This window comes from Asterias rubens, chromosome 1, assembly GCF_902459465.1.
Source record: "Asterias rubens chromosome 1, eAstRub1.3, whole genome shotgun sequence".
Taxonomy (NCBI): domain Eukaryota; kingdom Metazoa; phylum Echinodermata; class Asteroidea; order Forcipulatida; family Asteriidae; genus Asterias; species Asterias rubens.
Window position 1 is genome coordinate 23,653,972 of NC_047062.1, and position 24,122 is coordinate 23,678,093.

At 37.7% G+C, this 24,122-nt stretch overlaps 2 protein-coding genes across 2 annotated transcripts; both read right to left on the reverse strand.

The window, feature by feature from the left end:
* Positions 1–174: 174 nt before the first annotated feature.
* LOC117296452 (sterile alpha motif domain-containing protein 15-like) lies at positions 175–3,352 on the reverse strand. Its single transcript, XM_033779399.1, has 3 exons — positions 3,244–3,352; positions 2,195–2,293; positions 175–1,404 (listed from the first exon to the last, which is right to left on the reverse strand). Exons 1-3 carry the CDS (start codon positions 3,349–3,351, stop codon positions 1,201–1,203), a joined length of 411 nt encoding a protein of 136 aa, XP_033635290.1. The 5' UTR covers position 3,352; the 3' UTR covers positions 175–1,200.
* A 1,446-nt stretch (positions 3,353–4,798) lies between these two features.
* Positions 4,799–22,763, reverse strand: LOC117294686 (poly [ADP-ribose] polymerase 1-like). Its single transcript, XM_033777197.1, has 11 exons — positions 22,625–22,763; positions 19,555–19,756; positions 18,445–18,564; positions 17,175–17,258; positions 15,822–15,947; positions 14,843–14,974; positions 13,084–13,182; positions 12,479–12,631; positions 9,213–9,402; positions 8,407–8,524; positions 4,799–7,275 (listed from the first exon to the last, which is right to left on the reverse strand). Exons 1-11 carry the CDS (start codon positions 22,702–22,704, stop codon positions 7,206–7,208), a joined length of 1,374 nt encoding a protein of 457 aa, XP_033633088.1. The 5' UTR covers positions 22,705–22,763; the 3' UTR covers positions 4,799–7,205.
* Positions 22,764–24,122: the final 1,359 nt, after the last annotated feature.

Genomic DNA, 24,122 nt, shown 5'->3' on the forward strand with positions numbered 1-24,122 from the left:
TTAAAGTTAAAGTTTGAAAAGGTTTGAAGAAAACATTGGCTACTTTCTCAAGCCCTACCCCTCCCCTATTTGAACAATTCAATTAATATAACTGAATATATACACAAGAATAGCTAAACACAAAATTACTTTACATTAAGGTAAACATTTATTTTGTCTTACAAGGTGCTTTATTTTATTTGTTTACACACATTATATACAAAAAAATACAATAATTTATATACACTTTCTTCCCAAATCTTCCATACATAATTCAGCTCCAGAAAGAATTTTAAAAAGCTATCATGATAAAAACATCAAATCAAATACATCTTTAAAAATTCTGTGCAGAAGATATTATAATTATAGTCGCAATAAAGACAATTTCTTATGATATTCTTGATTGATTGAAGGTTTTCTTGTTGATGTTTAAAAGATTGTTTACCCAATTTTTATCAAATAGATTGAATTTTCGCAGAGGTCTAAATGTGCCCTCTGTACATCCACTTTACCAATCCTTAACATTATTTTTAAACTTAGAGCATTTCACTTACTTTACTATAAAATGTTATGGGTTCTAAAATACAATTCTACATCGGATCTTGTAAGAAGTTTTGCAAAGGTGGTTGACATCATCTTCACTCCCCTAAATGTTCACGTAGTTGCTCTTCCTTTAGGGAAGGCCCAACACCATTGTACCGTTTCAACTTGACCATATGTAAAATCAATCGTACATGAATCAATATGAAATCTATAAATTGCAATAACTTTTTTCTCAAAATATTTTGGGAGGTTAAAAATAATATATCAAGGTAGCCCTATTTGTAAGCTTTGTAGTGGTGTATAATGTTAACCAGTTTATGAGAGGTAAACCAGTCTGTTCAATCAATAAACTGAGCACATGATCATTCTTTAAAAAAAAATCCAGTTTGATTTTGGAAGGGTTTAAAATACTATAATAATATGCCATTAAAGACTAACTTTTGCACCCCTTGTATTTATTCCCTCCAATAAAGTCTAGCAAGGGTCACACTTCAAATACACGTTTTACAATGTACTTGTTTTAAAACCGGTAAAGCAAGACTTGACTGAGTTTAGCCAATTTGTTGCGTCACATTTTTATGAAATTTGGGCCCATTTTTTTTTCATTTCTGAATTAATCTTTAAGATATAAAATACCATCGTGGCTACCTAATTCCTCCCTCCTCATTTCTCCCAAGTCTACCTCTTGGTTCCATTCTTAGCTAACTCTTCTTTCTTGAGTTCCTTCATATATTTGTTGTAGGTGAAGTTATCAGCGATTGGACCGGTGATACTCTTCCTCTCCAGGTACATCCCCATCTTCTCACGATGAGGGAGGGATATACTACGGTTCCAGTAAGGCTCTTCAATATCTAGGAGGTCCCTTACACTTTTGGAAATGTGCTGTGAAGTCATAAGAGGAAACAATTTTTTAAAAAAACATGAGCAAATATTTTCTCCCTGAAAAAAACCCCCCAAAAACAAGTAAAATGTTAAGGATCATGTGTGGACATGCTGAAAGGTATGGTGTTTTTAAAATTATTTTCCTTTGACCACACAATTTTCACAGGTTTGTTACTATGTATTGACCCCTTGCACGACAGCACACACGCGACTGTGCCACGCTCACCATTTTGAAGGTCAATAGGTTTACGTGTAAACGCCGCGTCGCCTAAAATGCACACTTCACTGAATAACACAGTTACATTGCCCACCAGTATAGTGGTTAAAAGATTATTCTGACGATGACCTCAGCTGAATTTGGTCAATACTATGATAGTTAATCACACAAAATATGAACACAGTCTTAGACTGTTTTGTCAGCTCTACAAGTAATAAGGGTCTTCATTACAAATGGGAAATTCTTACACTACATTTTGATAACTTTTTGTTTGTCGTTACCAATATTGGAATAAATGTCTAAACTTACTTTTGTCTTAATTGATTTCAGTCAAACCAGTATAAATTTACCTCATAGTTATTGTACAATAATACATGTATAGTGACTTGTTTGTAGTGTTATCATGGCTGATAAAATACAGCAGTATTTTGTAAAAGAAATGACTGATTACTAAGGATTTTTTTACTTTTTTTTTTTTTTTTTTTTTAAACTTCTATTGTACATACTCTTTAGCACAAACTAAACGTAAGAATTTATCTAGAAGGATAGAGCCAGGGGTCGCTAGTACATCACCTTTATATGTTCAAAATCTGTGATTCCAAGAGAAGGTAGATGTGATGCATCCACTAGAATGAGTTTACGCCCATCAATTCTGTTTGTAGTAAAGCATTCCTGAAAAAGCAAAGCACAAAAAAAACATTTATTTAAATTGCTGGTAGACACGTGTATTTAAAATTGAAAATTGGATTGTATTGTTTGAAATGTCCAACCTGGGGGGTCCTAAACCTAAGCCCCTAAATTGTCACGAAAATGATCAATTAAACTTGACTTTAAGAACTCCTGTCTGTCTGTTTTTATTTTTCAACAAATACAAGTCTTGTTTTCAAAGTCTTGTCACATTAGTTAGGAATATGAGAAGGGCCATTTAGGTCAAGGGCAAAAATACACAATAACAATAACATCCATAGAGTAGACGTCATAGTTTTGTGTCAGAGACTCAGAGTCAGACACAGTCATTAACATAATATTAATATTATTATTTTTTTTTTTTTGTTCCGGCATAAAAAATTAACAAAAAGAACATACAAAATACAGGAATATCAAAACAAAACAAAACGAAACAGCAAAATAGGGGTATATCTCTCACGCCAATAACGATGATGGTTCAATGAATTTTTTTTTGTTTAATCATCGTTATTGGCGTGAGAGGTTTACCCCTATGAGGTTACGGGAGACGATAGGGGACGAAACTGAAATAGTTCTAGGACTAGGAGTAGGGGGATGGGCATGATGATGCATGGCATGGATGGCACATGCCTGGAATTTAAAAAAACAAAACAATTCACTATAACTGTGACTCGGAAGCCTTTTTAAGGCAACTGGCTACATTAAAATAAAGTCAATGCTAACGTATCATTACACTACTAGACTAGTGACTACACATAGTGGGAATCGACATGGTCAGCAAATGGTCAACAGACAACAGAGCATGGTTCAGTATGGTTCAGTGCAGTCACTTGCTAATTTTCATTGAGGAGAGACTGTTTTGGGGTCCGCTACCGATCCCCCCAAATAACCACCCAGTCGAGTTAAATGAAAATCTATAAATGACTCCTACAAACCCTGTATTGCGGATATCCGAGATCTGCCATCCAGTCTGCCACTTGATCACTGGACCATCTCAAACAACTCGGTTCCATTGCCTCAGCTCGAATAGTTGCGTCCGCCATATTGTTGATCGTTGCTAAGGTTTGGTTTTAGACGTTTTGAAGCACGCCCTCTTTTGTTCACATAATGAGTTGCCGTACAGGTGCGGGTGACAGGTGTCCCTTAAAACTCTTTTTGTTTTGTTTCGTGGAAAAGTTTGTCTTTCCGTGAAACAGAGGGAATTTTTGGGGCATCAAACCTCATATCAAACTTTACTTAAATCGTAAAAAATAAAGACAAGGATAACAACATGTAACTTATATGTAAAAAATTAACAATAGTAGGCCCTATCTGGCCTAAAAAAAAAAACCAAAACATTCCTAAAGAACAAACAAAACAAATTTTTGAGTTAAAAAAACTTAAAGGTAAAAGGCAGTATGGTAACACCAATTTTTTTTTAAGGCTTATACTTAAGCTGGTAAAACTCATTTATTGTAAATGTTGACTAAATTTGTACCCAATTATACAACACATTTTCACTGATTTTAAAAACAGAAAATCCAATAACATAACCAACTAAAGGCAAACACAGTGCTGAATAAGAAAATGTTCAAATAGTAGCCATTGCGTTGGTTAAAAAATTGATGGTGAATAAAGCACAAGAAATTTATCATGGTGTAACAATTTTCTTTGTTCTCTAGACATGTCTTTCATTTACCAAAACTAAACCAACCAAACATTTTGTATGGGCAACCTCAAGCATCACAAATGTATAACTGGGTTGAAATATAAATCTGCCCTTTTAAAGACACTGGACACCTTTTGGTTATTGTCAAAGACAAAAGTTTTCTCACTTGGTGTATCTCAACATAAATGCACAAAATAACAAACCTGTGAAAATTTGAACCCAATTGGTCTTTGAAGTTGCGAGATAATAATGGAAGAAAAAACACCATAGTCACACAAAGTCGTGTGCTTTCAGATGCTTGATTTTGGGACCTAAAAATCTTATTCTGAGATCTCGAAATCAAATTAGTGGAAAATTACTTCTTTCTCAAAAACTATGTTACTTTAGAGGGAGCCGTTTCTCACAATGTTTTATACTATCAACAGCTCTCCATTGTAAGTTTTTATTCTAATAAATATTTTGGGTAATTACCAATAGTGTCCACTGCATTAAGGATGTTTTGTTGAAGAAAGAAGACTAGTTGTACTTGTTTACCGGAGCAGTTGCTTTATCAGTGTTCTGTAACTTGATGGCATTTGTATTAAAAAATAAATTATGGTTTCTGTTTACATGGAAGACTTCTGCTAACTTTTCCTCCATGTGCTAACTTAGATTGGCAAATCTCCCGGCTGTGACATTGCAAAAGGAAGGACTTTAATCCTCTAACTGAAGCAATAGAAAACAGCCGGGCTCATTTTTATACCATGATAAAATGTTGACTGATTTCTTTACTGCATTTAGGAATGTCACAAAGATGGTTGCAGTAGAGATGTATATACTCAACCTGTGAAGAAAATCAACTGTAACAAACTTTCTAAAATGGGCACTTCTGTGTGGTTTATTCAGAACAACTCTGAGTACTTCAAGAACAGTACGAGAATAAACATGAAAATAATTAACAGGTGTTCAACAGGTTATTTTCAAAAATAAATGTCAAGCTTATTCACGATTGCATATTATTGTATGGAACCATTAAAAGTAATTTTGGCATAATCTATAAACTTATAAAACTTGGCATACAAAACTTGGCATCCTTGCTATTTCATTTTTTCAAAGATAAGAGCAAATATTTGGAAAACTCTGCTTTCTACTTCTACCCGTTTTATTTTGGGAAATCCATATTGATGAGATGGAAAGTTATAAAAGGTGACAATAAAAACAACTGAGCCCTCTCCTTTTATTGGAGGTTGTCATGTAAAAATGTAAGCATGCAACTTTTTATCAGCAAAAAAATTCACTGGCTAAAATATAATTGAAAGGACCGACATAAAGTGATTCCCAAACTGGTTACGCTGGACCTTTCCTTTAAGTGTTTCAAGTTAACTTGCCCACCAATAACATTTGAACTTCACACAAAACTGAACTTGAAAAACCATTACACAATTTTTACACTACAGCTGCACTTCGGTAATGAAAAATGTGAAGGTATAATGTTAATCATTTGACTTTCTCTTCACCGATGAAGTAATCCTGGGAAAATTTCAGGTTTGCTTCCATTATAAATCATCAAAATCATGTACATTTAAAAAGACAGATATTTAACCTCTATCCTCAAAATAAAAAAACTTGAATGATTTCCAATAATATCTTTGATCACCCAAATCGTGGCTATCATACATCCCTCAGAAAATGTATGCAATTTTTAACATCAAGTATAAACTTTGAACTTTGAAGAAGAAAAAAACTTCACTGTGAAAGGCATAATCGTCTTATTTCCTTGAAGATGGTGCAGGCACTGAAGAACGGGATTGCCGTCTTCAAGATGCTGAAGAGGAGATGCGAGCAGAAGCACGCAATAATGCCATCACAAACATGGAACACAATTCAATCAGCTTAATACTTTAAAAACATACCCAACACATTGCATTCGGCTATCTATTCAAGCCAAGTAAGAATAAGTAGGGTTTGCAATGACACCATGTAAAATCTCTTTGTCCAGTAGATGGTCAGAGCACACTGACGGAAAAGTTTATCAGTACTCGCCGGCTCATCTCAGAACCACTACTTCTCATAAATAGAATTTGACATGGTTTCGCCACAAACCTTACTTGCATAGCCTCAAGTCCAAGAAAGAATGTTCTGCGTAAGTTTATAAAATTGGTAAACTGTCAGCACAAATAACTGCGCATAAAATCAGTCTGCAGTTTTTCCACAAACGGCACCTTGAAAAAGTGATTATGCTTTAAAAAATATGCATACATTTAATTTGAAAAACATGTCATTAACCACCAATCCCCTCTTGTTATGACAAACATCTGATCTGGCGACCAAATTTTTTGGACAATAAAACACCCATTCTCACACAGCTGTTCATAATGCGTTCAGAGGCCAATATAACAAACTCTTTTTCACCCTGTGGATTTCACTTTGACAGCAAAACCAAAAAAATCTTCTGACTGTTTGAATTCTCTTTCATAATAAAACAACAACCAATGATATGCTGCTACTACGATGCCAAGTTCTCTATCTTACTTCCTCAGAGTCATCTTAAAACTCAACACTTTTAAACAAATGGTGGTCCAAATAAAAGGAATTTTTGGTATTTTGGATCTTTCGAGTATTGATGAAAAGCGCTTACCGGTAGTTGTGATTTAAACAAAAAATTGATTTGCCTGTAAAAAATGGCTGACTTTTCACCGTGTTGAGTCGGAACTATCTATACTTTTTGAACAGTTAACCATACATCTATCTACTGGTTCTTTTTTAAAACTATCATATCTTCCAAGAATTAACTCTTTGCACTTAGTTGTCACTTATAAACAGGTTAAACCTTGATAGGATTTAAATTTTCTATACAAATGTCCACAAGAGCTAAAACTTCTCAATCTCATAACAACCTTTTGTCTTAAAAATCACTTTTGAATGGTGCAAGAAGTGTTGTTTTGAAGGGTTCAAATGTATGCCAGCTGTGGAGTCTCAAAAGTAAAAAGCATGCATGCTAACCTACGCATGTGATTTATTTGATTTATCAACCTGTTTTGTTTAGTTACCATTATTAAGGGAAAATTCTCCATGACTTCAGATGGTTAACAGAAAACATTGTTTGTAAAATTTGGTCAGGTTTTAGATTAAGTCATGCTGTTTATATCGACCCACTGCAACAAAACAATTTAAAAATCCTATAAATCTCACAGGTTGACTTGAGAACGTGGAGAAGATAAATTACCGAGGGACATCAGTTGCTGTTGGATGAAGACTTTGTCTGGTTGTTTAGTTGTACTTGAAGTTCATCTTGACCAGGTATTTCATGCGGATCTGGGCGATATCGTACACGATGAATCTAGAAAAAGGTTTGGTTAAGGGAACATCACTAGCAGAACTTTGTCACAGCTCCTTAAAGCTCCTTCCTTGAAACATTTAGTAAGCACAGACTAATATGTTGTTGCGTACAACAATCAAAGAGATATTTTGAATTTTCCATAATCAGAGAGATTTTCAAAATCTTTGAGAAGGCAAGGCCATTTTCATTTTGTAAAGGGAAATTCCATACAGGTCAAGACCAGGGGTCAACAGAGGTCTCTGTGTAACTCTAGGCCTGGAGATAGCAGCAGCTCTGCCATATCATCACAACTGCTAAAGCCCAACCATGTCTAGATAAGTCGTGCTCTGAGTCCCCCCCCCCCCCAGTGTTCAATTTTTTGGGGGTTTATTAACTTGTGATCCAGTTTACGAGATTACACATGCATAAAAACATGGATACCTTCATGAAATCAAAAACTTTTTAAAAGGTCAAACTGTTTTGAGAGTACTTTCTTCTAAGTAGACCTCACGCAATGAACTCATTTGAGTGGGGCGCCCTCACCTAGAGGTCAAAAGGAGGTTGTAAATTGGCCAATCCTGTGTGCTCTGCACAGAATTTCCATTGTTTCATCATCGGTTTACCTCTAAGATTGCAGCTGGATGATATTAATGCATAAGGTCTATGCTTGTAAAAAAACCCAAAAAAAAACCAAAAAAAAAAAGATATTTAAAGCCAGTGGACACTATTGGTAATTGTCAAAGACCAGTCTTCTCACTTGCTGTATCTCAACATATGCATAAAATAACAAACCTGTGCTCAATTGGTCGTCGTTGTTGCAAAATAATATTATTATTTACTAAGAAAGAAAAAAACACCCTTGAAACACAAAGTTGAGTGCTTTCAGATGCTTGATTTCGAGACCTCAAATTCTAAACTTGAGGTCTCTAAATCAAATTCGTGGAAAATTAACTCGAAAACTACTCCACTTCAGAGGGAGCCATTTCTCACAATGTTTTATACTACCAACCTCTCCCCATTACTCGTTACCAAGTAATGTTTTATGCTAATAATTATTTTGAGTAATTACCAATAGTGTCCACTGCCTGTAATATAAAAAACAAAAAACAGGGAAAATAAAACAACCACAGATGGTAGATTCCAAAAGGATACTCATTGTACAACAGACTGGTGTTAGACAAATCAGACTGGACTGCCTTTCCAGTAGGTACAATCATTCCATCATCTAGGACCACCTGGCCAGCTGGGTCTGGATACGAGCGCCCCTCACCTTGAGAAAACATATAAAAAAGTTACAGTCAGAATTAACTCTTAAAGGAACGTTACAGAATTGGTGAGAAACAAAATTGTGAAGATCACAGATTTACATAAAACTTACACGGTCTAATGATGATGATAGTAGAAAACATCCCTTGAAATATTTCTGTCTGAAATGTCATATTTGATGAGAAATAAATAATCTATACCCGCGCTTTGGAGTTTATCGGTCAGTGAGCGTTTTATTCATTTTTATTTTGGCATCGATGCAATGCAAAATTTGTAATCGTTTTTTCACTATTCTCTCCTGTCTGTTTTGTTAGCAAAAACCAACGTAATGTTCCTTTAAGGCCTGTTTATAGTCGGTGGTCGCCCGATGGTCATCGTGATGGAAGTCTTGACGCGTGATCATAAAAACACTTGTTATAGGCCTCGGCGACGACTATAAACTGTGTTTTTAAGGATTGCGCGACAATACTTCCATCGTATGACCATCGCACGACCGAGATTAAATCAACCTTTACAGTGCCCGATATTTTTTTGCGCGAGGACAAGGGTCTCCATGGGGGACTATAAAGTCTGGGGTGTTCCACAAGGAACTTTGTGTACAAGTCTACACGACGGTGTTAACTACAGGGACAAAGGGAAGAACAAAAACTGTCTCAACAGGGATGTTATGGCTAGAATGTCTGGTACCCTACCTTTTGTGCTGTGTTTCCCTTTTGGTAGCTTGGTTACATAATCTGAGTGTTGCAGGGTGTGCATGTTGCCGATAGCTACCTCACAGAGTAGCATCAGCCCTGTTGAGTTACTGCGAGTTGTGAAGCAGTAGTTGGCGCTCTTGGACACCATGTCTGCAAAGTAAACTCCCTTGCCAAACATGTAACCTGTCTGTTTGTTCAATGAGAAATGAGATGGGCAAATATAAAAATGAAAAATGAAAAAATACTGATAAACTGGTGCTAAATATAAATCATTTAAGGTTAAACGATTTTATTTTACTAATGAGAGCAGGATTTGAACCAATGATCTCCAGATTAACGTGCCGGCGCTCTACCAAGTGAGCTATTTGGCCCGATGTTGGCAGTCTCCATAATTTGACAATTTCTCTGTTCAGGGGTACCATGATTCCCTTGTGGTTTAACATAAAAGTATGTGACACACTGAACAATTTCACTTGTATAGTTAAAATATATAAGTTACAACTAAAACTAGACATTAGGTGTTTGTGAACAAACACAAAGCTGTTCCGTGTTCTTTTGCTTGGATTATGAGCTAAAATGACCAAGGAGTCTATCATTGAAAAAAAGAAGAAAATGCTGAATGAGTTTTGGTGCCACTTCCGGTTGACCCGGAAGTAGAGGTCGACATGGGGTCATGGTTTTTCAAAATTAATCTCCAATCCCCAAGGAGTGTTTAACTACAAAAATTCTAAAAAAACGGCAGTTTACTTCTTGAGATATGGTGCTACAAAGATTTCCCAATTAAATATGCAAATATGGGTCACGTGGTTAATTAATTACAATTTTTAACATTTTTGGGGGTCGGTGGTTTGATGTTTGATCTACAATCCCGGCCAAATCTCGTTGGGCCCCCCTGCCCCCTTTCAATGTTGGTTCCATTTGCCGACTGTCTTCCGAATTCAGTCAACATTGAGCGGGGGGCCGGGGGCGGGCAAATGTTTTTAATGTGAATGTGAATGGGAAGTGCACAGGGAACTGTTGTTTCAGGAAAGGGTGGCCCAAGCATTTTGGCCGGGATTGTCTGAGTGATTTTTGGAAAATTTTTTACATGCAAAGAACGCTTTGAAAAGATAATGAATGTCCAAACAAAGTGAATGTCTAATTTTAACAGTGATTATTTTATGGGGGTAGTGGTGTTTTGTTTTTTGGCGGGGTGGGGTGGGGGGGGGGGTAGGGGCGGGTGAGGGACTGGCAGAGAGTGTTTATTGCTGGGTCAATGGGGGTAGTGGTGTTTTGGGTTGGGTTTTTTTACAGGGAACTGTTGTTTCAGGAAAGGGTGGCCCAAGCATTTTGGCCGGGATTGTCTGAGTGATTTTTGGAAATTTTTTTACATGCAAAGAACGCTTTGAAAAGATAATGAATGTCCAAACAAAGTGAATGTCTAATTTTAACAGTGATTATTTTATGGGGGTAGTGGTGTTTTGTTTTTTGGCGGGGTGGGGTGGGGGGGGGGGGTAGGGGCGGGTGAGGGACTGGCAGAGAGTGTTTATTGCTGGGTCAATGGGGGTAGTGGTGTTTTGGGTTGGGTTTTTTACAGGGAACTGTTGTTTCAGGAAAGGGTGGCCCAAGCATTTTGGCCGGGATTGTAGTACGATTTGATTTCACAGAACTCTTAACCACCAAACTCTGCGCTTATGATCACCATTTTTCGCTTACTGTGTTTTTCAAACATCATCGTGTCATGCATGCACACATGTTATGTTGGGCTAACAATTGAGAAAAAGAAAAGGCAACACTATCGATATAAAGATAAGAATCTAACTTAAATATTACAAAAAGAAATATTTTTTTTGTTTTGGGGGATAAAAAAAATATTTTCCCGCGCGCAGATTCGAACTCGCATGTATCAGTGAAGTAAGCGCGACTGATGACCACTAGGCTATGAGGGCCAATGCATTAGACGAGGGTTTACATGTATGTATATCAACAGAGGGGATTATGATCCGGCGAAATAATTATCGTGTCATGATTTTGCGAACATTGTCACTAAATATGAACTGCTAACGCCTTTAACTATTAAGTAGGGTTGAAATGTAGTATTAGATGCCTTTAGGGGTTTTTGACGAGGACGTCGTCGTCGTCAAAAACCCCTATTCAACTACGCACGTTCGTCCACGAAGAAAACACCTTGGAGTCAAAATTTGACATTTTTTTACTCATTTCTGAAAAACTACAACACCACAGCAAGTAATATTTTATAACTATTATAAAGTAGGGTTGAAATGTAGTATTAGATTGCCTTAAGGGGGTTTTTGACGACGACGTCGATGTCGTCAAAAACCCCTATCTAATTACGCACGTTCGTTTTAACGAAAACCCATGCACAGAGTAATTGGTCCAGAACGCGGTTAGAAAAACAAGAACAAATTTAACGCACGTTCTAACGAAAATCCCAAACCTCTGTACTTTGTGCGTGTACAGAGTAATGTGTCCAGAACGCGGGTAGAAAACAAAATAGTATAGACTCCTCTCAAGAAGTCAACAACTCATTGAGGTACATACTGTGTTGTATTACCAAAGAGAATGTTTCACAATAACATGAAAGTGACTGCATCAAAATTACAAATTAAAAAATTCAAATGAAGACCACGTGGTTAATTAATGAAGAATTTTTACACTTTTTTGTTAGAGTAAAGCTTATGTTCTAAGCTTCAATTTGATATATGATTTAACTATTTTATCCTCATACTTTAGGAGTAGGGGCCTGAACAAAAACGCTGTACAAACGCTATGGGGTTTTAGGCGGAAACAAAGAATAATAATAATAATAAAAATAATAAAAATCGCAACGAAAACAACACCTGTTCCGACAGTAGGTCGGAACAGCTAAAAATCATTATTTGCAACTCAATAATAGCACTTAGTGTACACAAATTATTTTCAGACTAAATAATCGTTTTTCTAAAATTGCTTGACAAAGTTGTTTCCTAAACTCACACAAGACTTGAAGGTCAACCTATTACAAGAAAATCACACCAGGCAAACAAAAATAGCTTATCACATAGAAAATTGAAAAATTGGCTTACTGATTTGTTTTAAGCACTGTATCTATTCAGTACTTTCCAATGAAAAAGTTCCGCGAACAAAAAACAGTCAAATGAGATGCGAACCCACAACCTTTGCCATGCTAGAGCAGCAGATGTCTTACCACTAGAAACAAAGTAAAAAACCAGAGACAAAGTTGACTTTGATTTTCAAGAACAAAAATAAAATATCCTACTTACTGCTGGTGCCTCTGGTGGAGCAATCCGGAGTCCTTGCGACAATATACCACAGAAGTTAGATAGACGGGAGCCATGCCAGAGGAGCATGCGGTTGTGGAGCTGACTGAAGGGCTTGTTCCTGGACTTCTCGCCTTCGCGATCCAGAAGGTACACCTTTTAGCATGGAACCACAAGAAATATTATTGAAGCTTTGCATGAGAAGAAATGTTGATGGAGGACAGTGAAGGTTAAGGAAGTGAGAAAGGGTGAAAAGAAAAAACAACTGAAAGAAGAATGCAAGACTTATAGATGATTGGAATGAAGAAATTCAAAGAAGGAAAGAATGTCACGACTACCTGCTCGGTGAACCAGTTCTGTCGCTCACGACTTTTTACGACAACATAATTTACTTACGAAACACAATCAGACATCAGTGACATCCTTTTATCACGAATTTGACTATAGTCCACCTGCAGCAAACAATATGTTGCAGTGTATATTGAGAATCATGATTAGTCGCAATTAGTGTCACTAGTCGAGTAGTAAATTTTACTAGTCGCCCTGAGGCTTAGTTGTGACTATTTATATTTTCCAAACTTATCAAATTTGCACGCAGTCATACTCACCTCCTCTACTTTAAGTTTATATGAGCTGTGGGTGGCTCCGTGGGTGTTCTTAGTGTACGTCTTTATCATCTTGAACTCCTCGCTGTCTTTCGGAATGACCTGCCATAACAAAAAGTGACAAAATGAACATTTCTAGTGCCATGTCTGTCAATGATGACACTCCTGGCCCAAAAAAAACAAGAACTCTGCTATATACATAAAGACAACCAAAGTTCAAAAGCGATGGTTCAAGAAAAAGATATGTTTTGAGAGTTTTTGAAATCATGGAATAAAAATTTAACAAGTTAGTTCGCCTGACGAAGACAATAGCAGACTTTTCAAAGTGTAGTGAAGACCAACTGGCTGTTGATTAAAATGGGATGGGGAATTCTCTTCATTAAACCAGCCTTCGATTTCACCGAACCCTTCCTAATTTCGGATTAATCTTAGGACTTAGGGACGAATCCCAGCCTTGCACTGTAGCATGTATACCTTCAGATAAATCCTAAGTTAGGATGAGTTACTCCTGCTAACTTGAGATAGGATTAATCCTCGTGTTTCGTCAAATCGGCTGCAGGTCTCTACAGATATTTCAGGAATCATTCGGCGATCTGTCAGTGGGAGAGTTGAAGCTTTGTATGATGGCGGTATGATACGATATGGGTTTCCGATTAGAGAACACCATATCTGTAATCTCACTATCTCTGAGTGGGATTTATTTGAGCGTTTATATGTACAGGAACTGTTATCCGATGTGGTTTTTGCAACAACAAAAAGTAAGTTAGCCTGAGGTTTCAACACTAGCAGAGTCTCTCTAGAAGGCCATTTGACACCACAACAAAACACACATGAACAGTTGTCCAAACAGCTGAGGGCGCCCTTTTAAGATGTAAGATGTCTTTCATTTCGCAACCACTTCGGTTTACCATCACAACTGTCCATCTTCGTCTGAGTTTGCAGCTTAATCTGCACTTCAGGGAGTTTTCAACTAACTGCTGAATCTACTGAACTTTTTGTTCTGCCATTATTGTTACTCAAAATGCCGCCAAAGAAGGATAACAAATCCAGCTCCGACACAGCTTCCAGCACCAGGGATGCCATGGGATCGCTAGATGCCGCAAGCAATGGTGCCTGCGGCACCGATACCAATGGTACTGGTACTTGGCGTGTTTTCATAGAAGCATATGTGGTTTTTTATAAGAACCAAATTGGTGTTCCCTCATGGACAGCAAGTAATATCATACTGGATGAGTGCTAGTGGGTGAGCTCATATTTAAATGTTATCAATTCACTTAAAGGGAAGGTACACGTTTGGTACTCAAAACAAATATTAACTTAAAAACTGACTTGGTAACAAGCATTGGAGAGCTGTTGATAATATATAACAATGTGGGAAACGACTCCCTCTGAAGTAACCTAGTTTTTGAGAAAGAGGTAATTTCTCACTAAAATAATAAAAGACTTTTAGCTAGAAGTCTTTTATTCTTATCTGAAAGCACACAAATTTGTCCAACAAGGGTGTTTTTTCTTTCATCATTTTCTCGCAACTTCGATGACCAATTGAACCCAGATTTTCACAGGCTTGTTATTTTATGGTTATGATGGACAAAACCCAGTGAGAAGACTTGTCCTTGACAATTACCAAACGTGTACCCTCCCTTTAAGTGGTTGTTTTCATCCATTTTTCAGATTTGTGAATGACAGGATAAAGTGACGAGTGACACGTGTTACATGTCCAACATACAATACACTTGACACAAGTGGTTGACTTTGTTTATACCTCCATCTGGCACTTGAGTTTCTCATAGTTGATATCAATCTGACTCTTGGTTGACTCTTGGTTCTTGCTTCCCTTCAGTAGACTGTAAGCAACCTCAATCTCCAACAGGCTATCCAACATCTTGGTTTTTTGCTGAAGAAAAAGATTTAGGGATACAAATAAATAGTGGCTTCTTATATAGTGGTCACGTCCTTCACTGTGGTTAAGTGGTTAGACTGCAGGGGACTTGCAACCACAAGGTTGTGGGTTCGAATCCTACCAGGCTAATCGCTGATTTTACAATGACTAAAATAAGTATTGCCTTCTAGTTAATAGTGAATCACAACTTGTGCTATGGCGCAATAGGCAGCCAATCATGGCCGAGCGGTTAAGAGCACCGGATTCAAGCTCTGGTGTTTGATCAGCAGAGTGTGGGTTCGAATCCCGGTCGTGACACTTGCTACGTAAAATTGGGGAGGTAGTGCTTTCTGCTCTACCGGCCAGGCTTCGGACTGATGAAACATAAGCCTACATCCGTATGGACTGTAAAAGAGGGTAACCCTGTTTCAGCCCTAGGAGTAGGTGGCAACGGTCTCTGGACAAAAATAATTCTAGCCCACACCTTGAAGTGGCCTTCAGGCCTTGTGTGTCTGGCGACTTTTACGACAATAAAAATAAAAAAAATAAAAATCAAACCAGGAACAACAGGATGAACCCCTTCTCTTTTCGATAAGTGCACTGGGCTCTTTTACATGAATTACACAACACAAGGGACCAACTGCTTTACATCCCATCCGAAGGATACAGCATTAAGGGTCAAGTGTCTTGCTTAAGGACTGAAGTGTCAAGACTGGGACTCGAACCACACTCCTGCTGAACAGAAACACCAGAGCTTGAGTCCGGGACTCGAACCCACACTCTGCTGAACAAATTGCTCAACGAATCCGCAGCAATGTGTCCAATCCAAACAATATAATAAAGATCAATGATCAAAACCTACCTGGATGACTTCAAGCTTTTCAAGTAGAGGGATTGAACTCAAGCCAAAGTTATGAGGTATCAGTGTGTAGAACCTATTAGAGGCATCCAACATGGTGTTTCTGCTGGCATTGCCGGCCTCAATCAACTATGGGGGAAAAAGGTTGAATAAAAGTATACAAATAATGAATAATTAACTACAAGCACGGCGTCCATTACAGCAGCTTGATTTATTTTAGAACTGTACTCGGTAACCCAAGATGTATTGCAGTAATTTTTTAAAGGCAGTGGACACTATTGGTAATTAATTACTCAAACTAATTTTTAGCATAAAACCTTACTTGGTAACAAGTAATGGGGAGAGGTTGGTAGTATAAAACATTGTGAGAAACGGCTCCCTCTGAAGTGGAGTAGTTTTCGAGAAAGAAGTAATTTTCCACGAATTTGATTTCGAGACCTCAAGTTTAGAACTTGAGGTCTCGTAATCAACCATATGAAAGCACACAACTTCGTCTGACAAGGGTGTTTTTTCTTTCATTCTTATCACTCAACTTCGATGACCGATTGAGCTCAAATTTTCACAGGTTTGTAATTTTATGTATATGTTGAGACACACCAAGTTTGAAGACTAGTCTTTGACAATTACCAATAGTGTCCAGTGTCTTTAAGAGGGCAATTGTGCATAAAGGCTTATCAGCCTGGACAGAAACAATGGGAAAAACCAAAGCATCAAAGCAAGTGCAATGTAATCAATGCAAGTGTAGCTGAAAACAAAATTTCCAATGATACAGGTTAAACAAAGTAGACAATACAATTATAGTCGGTTGAGGTTTTCGGTAGCACCATGTGTAAATCTCTTATATCTGATTGAAACAGTGAGTTGTCAACATTGGTTTTCCTCAGAACCGCTTCTCAAATGAGATTTACACATGGTGCTTCCGCAAACCTCACCTAGTTATACTCCCTCCATGCAAAGTTTCAAATCCTAATTAATACAATTATAAGAACAGGGTCCAATTTCATAAAGCCTGTAAGCACACAAATTTGCTTAGCATGAAATTTCTTCCTTGGTAAAAACAGGATTACCAACCAAATTTTCATGTGTTGCATATTGCTTGTTACTTGTATTCAGCTGTTGTTTGCTGAATCCTGAAAATCATGTGGAAATTGGGTTCGTAATCCTGTAATCCGGAAATTTCATGCTAAGCAAATTGTTGTGGTTACAGGCTTTATGAAATTGGGCCCTGGTGTGATTTCAAAACCTTGTTGAAGTCAACAAAAAGGAAGCATGGAGTTGATATGATGTCCAAGTAACAGTAAAAGATCTATAGCATTCGGCCATCCACATAAAAGTGCAAAGTACAGCATTACATACCGTCTGGAGCTCTGTCAGAACAGAATATGCATTTTGAATCTGAGAGCGGGACAACTTTCCCAAAGGCATCCTATCCAAGTCAATCTGAAATGCCAAAGAACAAAGCAGAGGTTAATCATTAAAATACAATTCAATAACTACATTTAAATGACGCACAGACTATTGTCATTTGATTTTCCTATTCTTAGTCAGGCAAAACAGTAAGGCAGTAGAGTGTGTTTATTAAAAGCTAGATATTTTAGATAAAAATAATAATGATGAATTGTTCTCTTCGAAAGGTCATTGTTTCAATGCAAGTTATAACACGACTTGCTAGGTGGCCCTTTCATGACAAAACAGCATTATGCAAACTTTTTTACTTCTTATCTAAGATCATTTCTGGGTAAATTGAGGGCGTTTTTCCCATTTCAAAGTTTCAAAGGCATACTATGTACGGATGTGAATATTACACACATAATGAATGTTTATGAGTGCAATGGTGCGAATATGTTCATGAGTTGAAAGATGGAATGTTCTATTCAACGAGGCGGAGCCGAGTTGAATGGAACATTCCAGCTTTCAACGAATGAACATATTCGCACCATTGCACGAATGAAAAACATTCATTATTTGTTTTATATAACATCCAAGTAGAACTTTGTCATTTTGATTGAAAGAAGCAACTTTCAAAACAAACAATTTCAACTGTAGAAGCCGAATGCTAGTAATTTTACATGCCTTCTTGCAGTAACACCTGCTGCGTTACCAAAGACACGTGCACGCAGTGATGTTTTTACTCAGCTTTTTCGTTCCATCCGAAAAGTACCATTGCACGCTGCCAGCGTGCCAGCGTGCAATGGTACTTTTCGGATGGAACGAAAAAGCACGGTGAGTGACTCAGCGTGCAATGGTACTTTTATTTGCTATCACGTGACGGACAATCCTCCAATCATATGGCAAGGATCTGCTTGGGTGTTATATAAAATATGTTATGACTATCTCTAATGAGTTGGGGTGGTTCTGAATAGAATCGTTGGTTTCAACTCAACGTTTCGATCAGTATGCTCTGATCATCTTCTGGAGAAAATATGTTCAAACTCACTTCGCAATACACGTTCATCCCGTTTTATGGCAAACAGCTTATCTCTGTACTTGTTTTTCCCCCCAAAATGTCATTTTACTGTTTTGCCATGGAAGGGGCCGTAGTAGGGAGTACAGAACTGCAAAGACTACATAGACTAAAGATTAGGGTCGAACCTCGCACCAATCCCTTCCCTTCCTCTGCTCTCACCTCAAATTCTACCATGGTCTTCTTGAGCGTGTCGATGTCAAAGATAAGTTGCATTAGCCCTTGGAGCTGTGGATGGAGCTTAGACTTGACGTCAGGCTCATTGCCCAGTTTAGCTACCTCCTAGAACATGAACACATAGAGAAACAGTGGTGTCAATCCCACAGCTGCAAACATTTGCATCTTTTTAATACGAGGGGCATGTGATGTTTTTCCTCGCTGGACCAGAATTTTAACCTTTGTCTCATTTGTATATTTTGCTTGTTGTAAAGTTTTTGAGCTGTTGTCGTATATCTGTCGTCTTTATATTCAAATTTGGCTGTCTTTCTATTCTTTAATATTAATCAATGAATGTTATTATAAATATATTTTTATATTAATACAATTTTAAAATGTTAATGTGTATGTAGTTGCTAGGCACCTCTGAGAGGTTTCCCCAGGGTAAAGAAGAAATAAATAAAAAAAAGAAAAAAAAAGAGGGAAATGTTAAACAACCGGGAAGATATTTAGAATAGCATTCAACATATTGAGAAAAGTGTTCATAATCAGTAAGCTTTTCAAATTGTTTCATTTGTTCAAGCATGTTCTGGGGATTGGCAGTGGGAAATATCTGGGTCAAAATTCACAGCTCTGCTTACCGCTCATAGTGTCAGCCAGCTAGAGGGGTGTCTAGGTATCTTTTTGACACACCCTCTTTTAAATTTGAACACCCTATTTTATTAGCAATTTACATGTAGATGTAAATATATTGTAAGTGAACAATTCTGACCCCAGTCTATAGATTTCCAGCAAATTTTTAACCCTTTTACCATATCCTGGCTAAAGTCTTGTTCTGGCAGAATTTTGCGCACGTTGCCCTGTAAAGCACATATGGGACACAAGTGCAGAATTTAGCAGTACACAGAGCCATGTATTGGGCCAAAGTTTTGACCGCTTCAGGGCGCTCTCAATTACTTCCGGGGTATATTCATTCATACCCAAAACAATATAAATGATTGGAACACATTTTCATCACAGACGTCTAATCCATTACGGACAATAAGACTTTTAAAGGAGCTAATATAATCCGCCAGAAAAAAGGCACATTGGGTCCTGCACTGTATAAAACCTTACATCATTCCCGTAGTCGATGTCCAGCGGGTAAAAGCGGTTGGGAATCTTCTCGAAATTCTTGGTGCCAAAAGAATTTCCCGTCTTCTCCTGGTAAAGCTCAACAAATTTACGCTTGGCGCAGGCTTTGTCCCCAAAGAACTCTTCAACCTTGGTCCCTCCGACGCTAGTGCCGACTCGACCCCATGATCTGAAGATCCAATATCTACAGGAAGGAAAAAAAGAGTTTGAAGTCAATATTTATTTGGGGCTTTTATAGTCAAAGGTAACAACCAAAGCAAACTGCATTTTTGCAATATTCCTCTTTTGTTACTGTGGCATGGATGGTTCAAGCGCAAAATGCTGGTGTCTAACCACGCAACCCAATTTCATGAAGCCTATAAGCAAATAAAATTACTAAGCACAGAAAATCTGGACTAACAGAAACTGGTTACCAGGCAAAGTTCCATAAAGTTCACATCGTTATAACTGTTGCGCCACTCATTTTTGGCTTAGCAGAGAAATTTGCTAAGCAATATTTTCTGCTTGACAGCTTTATGAAATTGGGCCCTGGTTTGATTCCCGGCTGAGGCCATAATACATTTATAGGGTGTCGTGGCCGAGCGGATAAGAGCACCGAACTCAAGCTCTGGTGCTTCTGTTCAGCAGAGTGTGGGTTCAAATCCCGGTCGTGACACTTGTGTCCCTGAGCAAGACACTATACTATAATTGCTTCTCTCCACCCAGGGGTAAATGGGTACCTGTGAGGACAGAGATTGTTCTTGTGATTCATTTAGTGCATATTAATGTTGCACAAGGCTGTATACTCCCCACCAGGGAGCTGAGATGGTTTAAGAAGTGAATTAAGGCCAAGTGACCAGGGGTAATAATGTGAAGCGCTTTGGGACGCCCTCCAGGTGTGAAAAGCACTATATAAAAACGGGTTACTATAATTGTATGTGAGTAGAGTTGGTTCCCTCCTATGCCACAAGGGTTTTTATCCAGGCCCTCCAGTTTCCTCCATGACAAATCAAACACTTTCGGTCTCTGGCAGTGCTCCATGCTCAAATGGGTCAATATGGATAGGTAAATGTGGCAGGCTGCCAATAGCGCCTTTGCACGCCTCAAACACGTTGTAGCCCATCCTTGGCAATCCAGCTTCTTACCTGCGAGTAAAGGATGATTAGCCTCTCAGGTTATTACTTATAGGATTGGCAATTATTACAAAAATTAATTAGTTTTAATCTCTGAAATGCAAACTGATGATTGAGTTTGCACAAAACACCAAACTTGCAGAGAAATATTACTGTCATTGTTTACCGTCAAAGTCAAGAAACTAGAAGACCATAGCTCTATTGTTCGCCCAATATGCACAAAATACGTGATAAAACATTTAGTTTTTTTTTTGGCTTAGGATTCCATTACGTCACCGTTTAAGAACCCAAAATATAATTATGCATACATGTCATTAAAAATAATGAGTGACAGATGCCTGTCAGGCAAAGAATAAGCACTGATCAGAAGAACTTGGTATTAACATTATTGTTTTGTTTGTAAGAAAAATGGTGAGGTTTATGGTTAAATTATGTCTGATACTCTAACAAGATTCCCCATTCACGCTTGGTGCTAGCAAACTTATCAGGTTAAATTCCACTGTTTATGTAGTTCACTTTATCGTAGTTTACTGGTTATAACCCTAGGTTATGACCAGAATAAGGCTTGAATAAGTACGTTGGTGAGACAGCCTTCTATGATATGGGCCACTGACTTGATGAATACACCAATCTATTTACCTGCATGGACGTTTGATTAAGCATGGTAAACTAAGAAATGTTCAGTGTGGAACAAGATCCACAGGAAAACCTGAAGTGGGGAACGACTTTGCATATTAAAGCGCAGGTATCTGAACTGCTAGATCGCTGAGCTGAACCAGTTCCAATTATTCTACTAGCAGTGGGTACTTAAAGGCACTGAACACGTGTGGTAATTGTCAAAGACCATTCTTCTCACTTGGTGTATCCCAACATAAGCATAAAATAACAAGCCTGTGTAAATTTGAGCTCAATTGGTCATCAGCGAGAAAATTATGAAAGAAAAAACACCCTTGTTGGACGCATTTGTGTGCTTTCAGATAGGAATAGAAGGCTAGAAGTCTTTTATTATTTTAGTGAGAAGTTACCCCTTTCTCAAAATCTATGCTACTTCAGAGGGAGCTGTTTCTCACAATGTTTTATACTATCAACAGCTCTCCAATGCTCGTTACCAGGTCAGTTTTTAAGTTAATATTTGTTTTGAGTAATTACCAACTGTTTTCTTTCCCTTTAAGTACATCAGGGCTAGGAGTAAACACTGGTGTGCTTTGGTTTTCCAATTGAATTCGATTCCTAATCCGCATTCCTCATCTTTGTGGAAAAATGTTGACTGTGAATGTGATAATAATCATTTGCTAATTTTCATTCAAGGATAGTGAAGTATAAAATCAAATGAGATATTTTCTGGGTACTTGTTCAACTCAAATCAAAATGAGTTGAACAAGCGCTCGGAGAAGATCTCATTTGATTTTATACTTCAGCCACTATCCTTGAAAGAGAATTAACAGATAATTATCACTTTCACAGTCAACATTTTCCCACAAAGATGAGGAATGAGGTTGTTTCTGGTCAAGTAAACATTTCGAGCCACAAGCCCTGCAGTCTTGTGGATTCCCCCCCCCCCCCCCACCAAAAAAAGAAATAGAATAAATAAAAAATAAAAATATTTAGGGTTAAAAAAAGTGAAAAGCGATGTTGTCAGGAGAGTCGCGTAAAAATACAGTGTACATGCTTGCATAGTTGTTGTCTCCTAAGATGAAATTTGCTTTTATGACATTGTTTTATTCACTTTTCATAAACTACAGCACCTCATCCTAGCAAGTAATATTTTAAGGGAAGCTTTCTTCTATCATTATCTTCAAATGTCTAAGTTAAATGTAAATCTGTGGACATGGTGTTTTGCGTCATACAAAGAAAGTATCCAAAACCTTTTCAAAGCAGCTCTATGGAACCGGGCTAACAATAGAACAGCTCTTGGAGTGAGCATGAGCATTGGGACTCACCTGATGAACTTGCACTTGGAGTCACTTTCCAGCAATTGCAGCTTGTAGTACGAGTTGGTACCCCTTGAAGCATCCACCATACCGAGGGTGGCACTGAATAAGACACCACTTTCCCTCAGGACGTGGGTGGTGTCTTCAAGTCCTGCAAAAACAAAATTAATCAAAGGAATTTGACGTTAATCACGTATGCTGTGAGTTTGGTATTCTCACTTGGTGAATCACGAAATATGCATCAAATGAAACATCTGTGAAAATTTGGAATCATTGGTCATCGAAGTTGCAAGAAAAAATTTTTAAGAAAAAAACCCCCACCCTTTTTTGCACAAATTTGTGTGCTTGCAGATGCTTAAAAAGGCTTCATGCCTGAAGTCTTTCTCAGATTCAAATTTTTTGTGAGAAATTACCTCTTTCTAAAAAAATACTTTAATTCAGAGGGAGTCAACATTTCTCAAAATGTTTTATACTACCAACAGCTATCTATCCATGCACAACAGGGCACGGTTCATAAGGCAAAATATTCCACTCAACTAAAAACAACCAAAATCCCAGATTTTAAATTTTTTTTACAATTGATTATATTATTATTATTTTTTACAATTGATTTTCCATCAATTGTTCCAAGAAATCATATCACCTGAAGTCCCCTTATTTCTTTAGGAAAAACAGGAAAATAATTCCAGTATCCGGCAGTCACCGCTTTGCGTTCTCGTTTAAGAAACTGTCAGAATATTTTGAGTGTTTCAAAATAGAAGATGTACAGAAACACGTGTCAGTGACTTGGCATCTGCTTTCGTAGCAGTCTAATGGATCAAGTCCGGATAACAAAACAGTCAATTTATTGGAAAACTGACCCCCCCCCCATGCTGACATGAAAAATGAGTTTGTAGAGTAGAACTACTACCTCTTGTTCAAATGTCATGGTTGTTTTGTGGGCTTGTTTATTTTAGATAACTGCGGGGCTTCCCGAGTCTTGTTTATTCACAGAAATGTCAACTGCTTCCTGCCCGGTATTTGTTGTTTTTTCATTCTCAGCAGGAGTCAGAAAGCATTGCTTCACTATACAGCTGTGCAATGTACAAAACTATACTCATATAGTTAAGCCTAGGCGACTAGTGAAATTACTACTAGTTACACCTCAAATAGTCAGGACTTTGACACTAGTGCGACTAATTTTTAGTTCTCAAGATGCATTGCATAGTCATTACATGGTGTTACCGCAAACCTTTCCATATTCTATATATAGATAAATTCCATTGAAAAGATTGAAGGATTGTGTCACTGATGTATTTGAGTGAATTGTTGTGAGCGACACAATTGGTTCACAAAGCAGATAGTCGCGGCCCTATTTTTGTAGGAGTCGCGACTATTTGTTCACTAGTTGTTTCGGTATGATTAATCGAGTAGTTAAAAAACGGTAGTCGAGACGAGGCAATCAATGGTCATGACTATCACACTAAGTCGCCCAGGCCTACAATTAGTGCCCAAGAGTGGTGCACCC

Excerpts from the sequence above, each read along its gene's own strand:
- LOC117294686 (XM_033777197.1), bottom strand. The coding sequence starts at position 22,704 with ATGGTGGATGCTTCAAGGGGTACCAACTCGTACTACAAGCTGCAATTG. Across the intron at positions 19,757-22,624 it reads TCCAAGTGCAAGTTCATCAG|ATATTGGATCTTCAGATCAT; the intron begins GTGAGTCCCAAT and ends TCCTTCCTGTAG. Across the intron at positions 18,565-19,554 it reads ACATCGACTACGGGAATGAT|GAGGTAGCTAAACTGGGCAA; the intron begins GTAAGGTTTTAT and ends TTCATGTTCTAG.
- LOC117296452 (XM_033779399.1), bottom strand. The coding sequence starts at position 3,351 with ATGGCGGACGCAACTATTCGAGCTGAGGCAATGGAACCGAGTTGTTTG. Across the intron at positions 2,294-3,243 it reads TCGGATATCCGCAATACAGG|GAATGCTTTACTACAAACAG; the intron begins GTTTGTAGGAGT and ends TTGCTTTTTCAG. Across the intron at positions 1,405-2,194 it reads CAGATTTTGAACATATAAAG|CACATTTCCAAAAGTGTAAG; the intron begins GTGATGTACTAG and ends ATGACTTCACAG.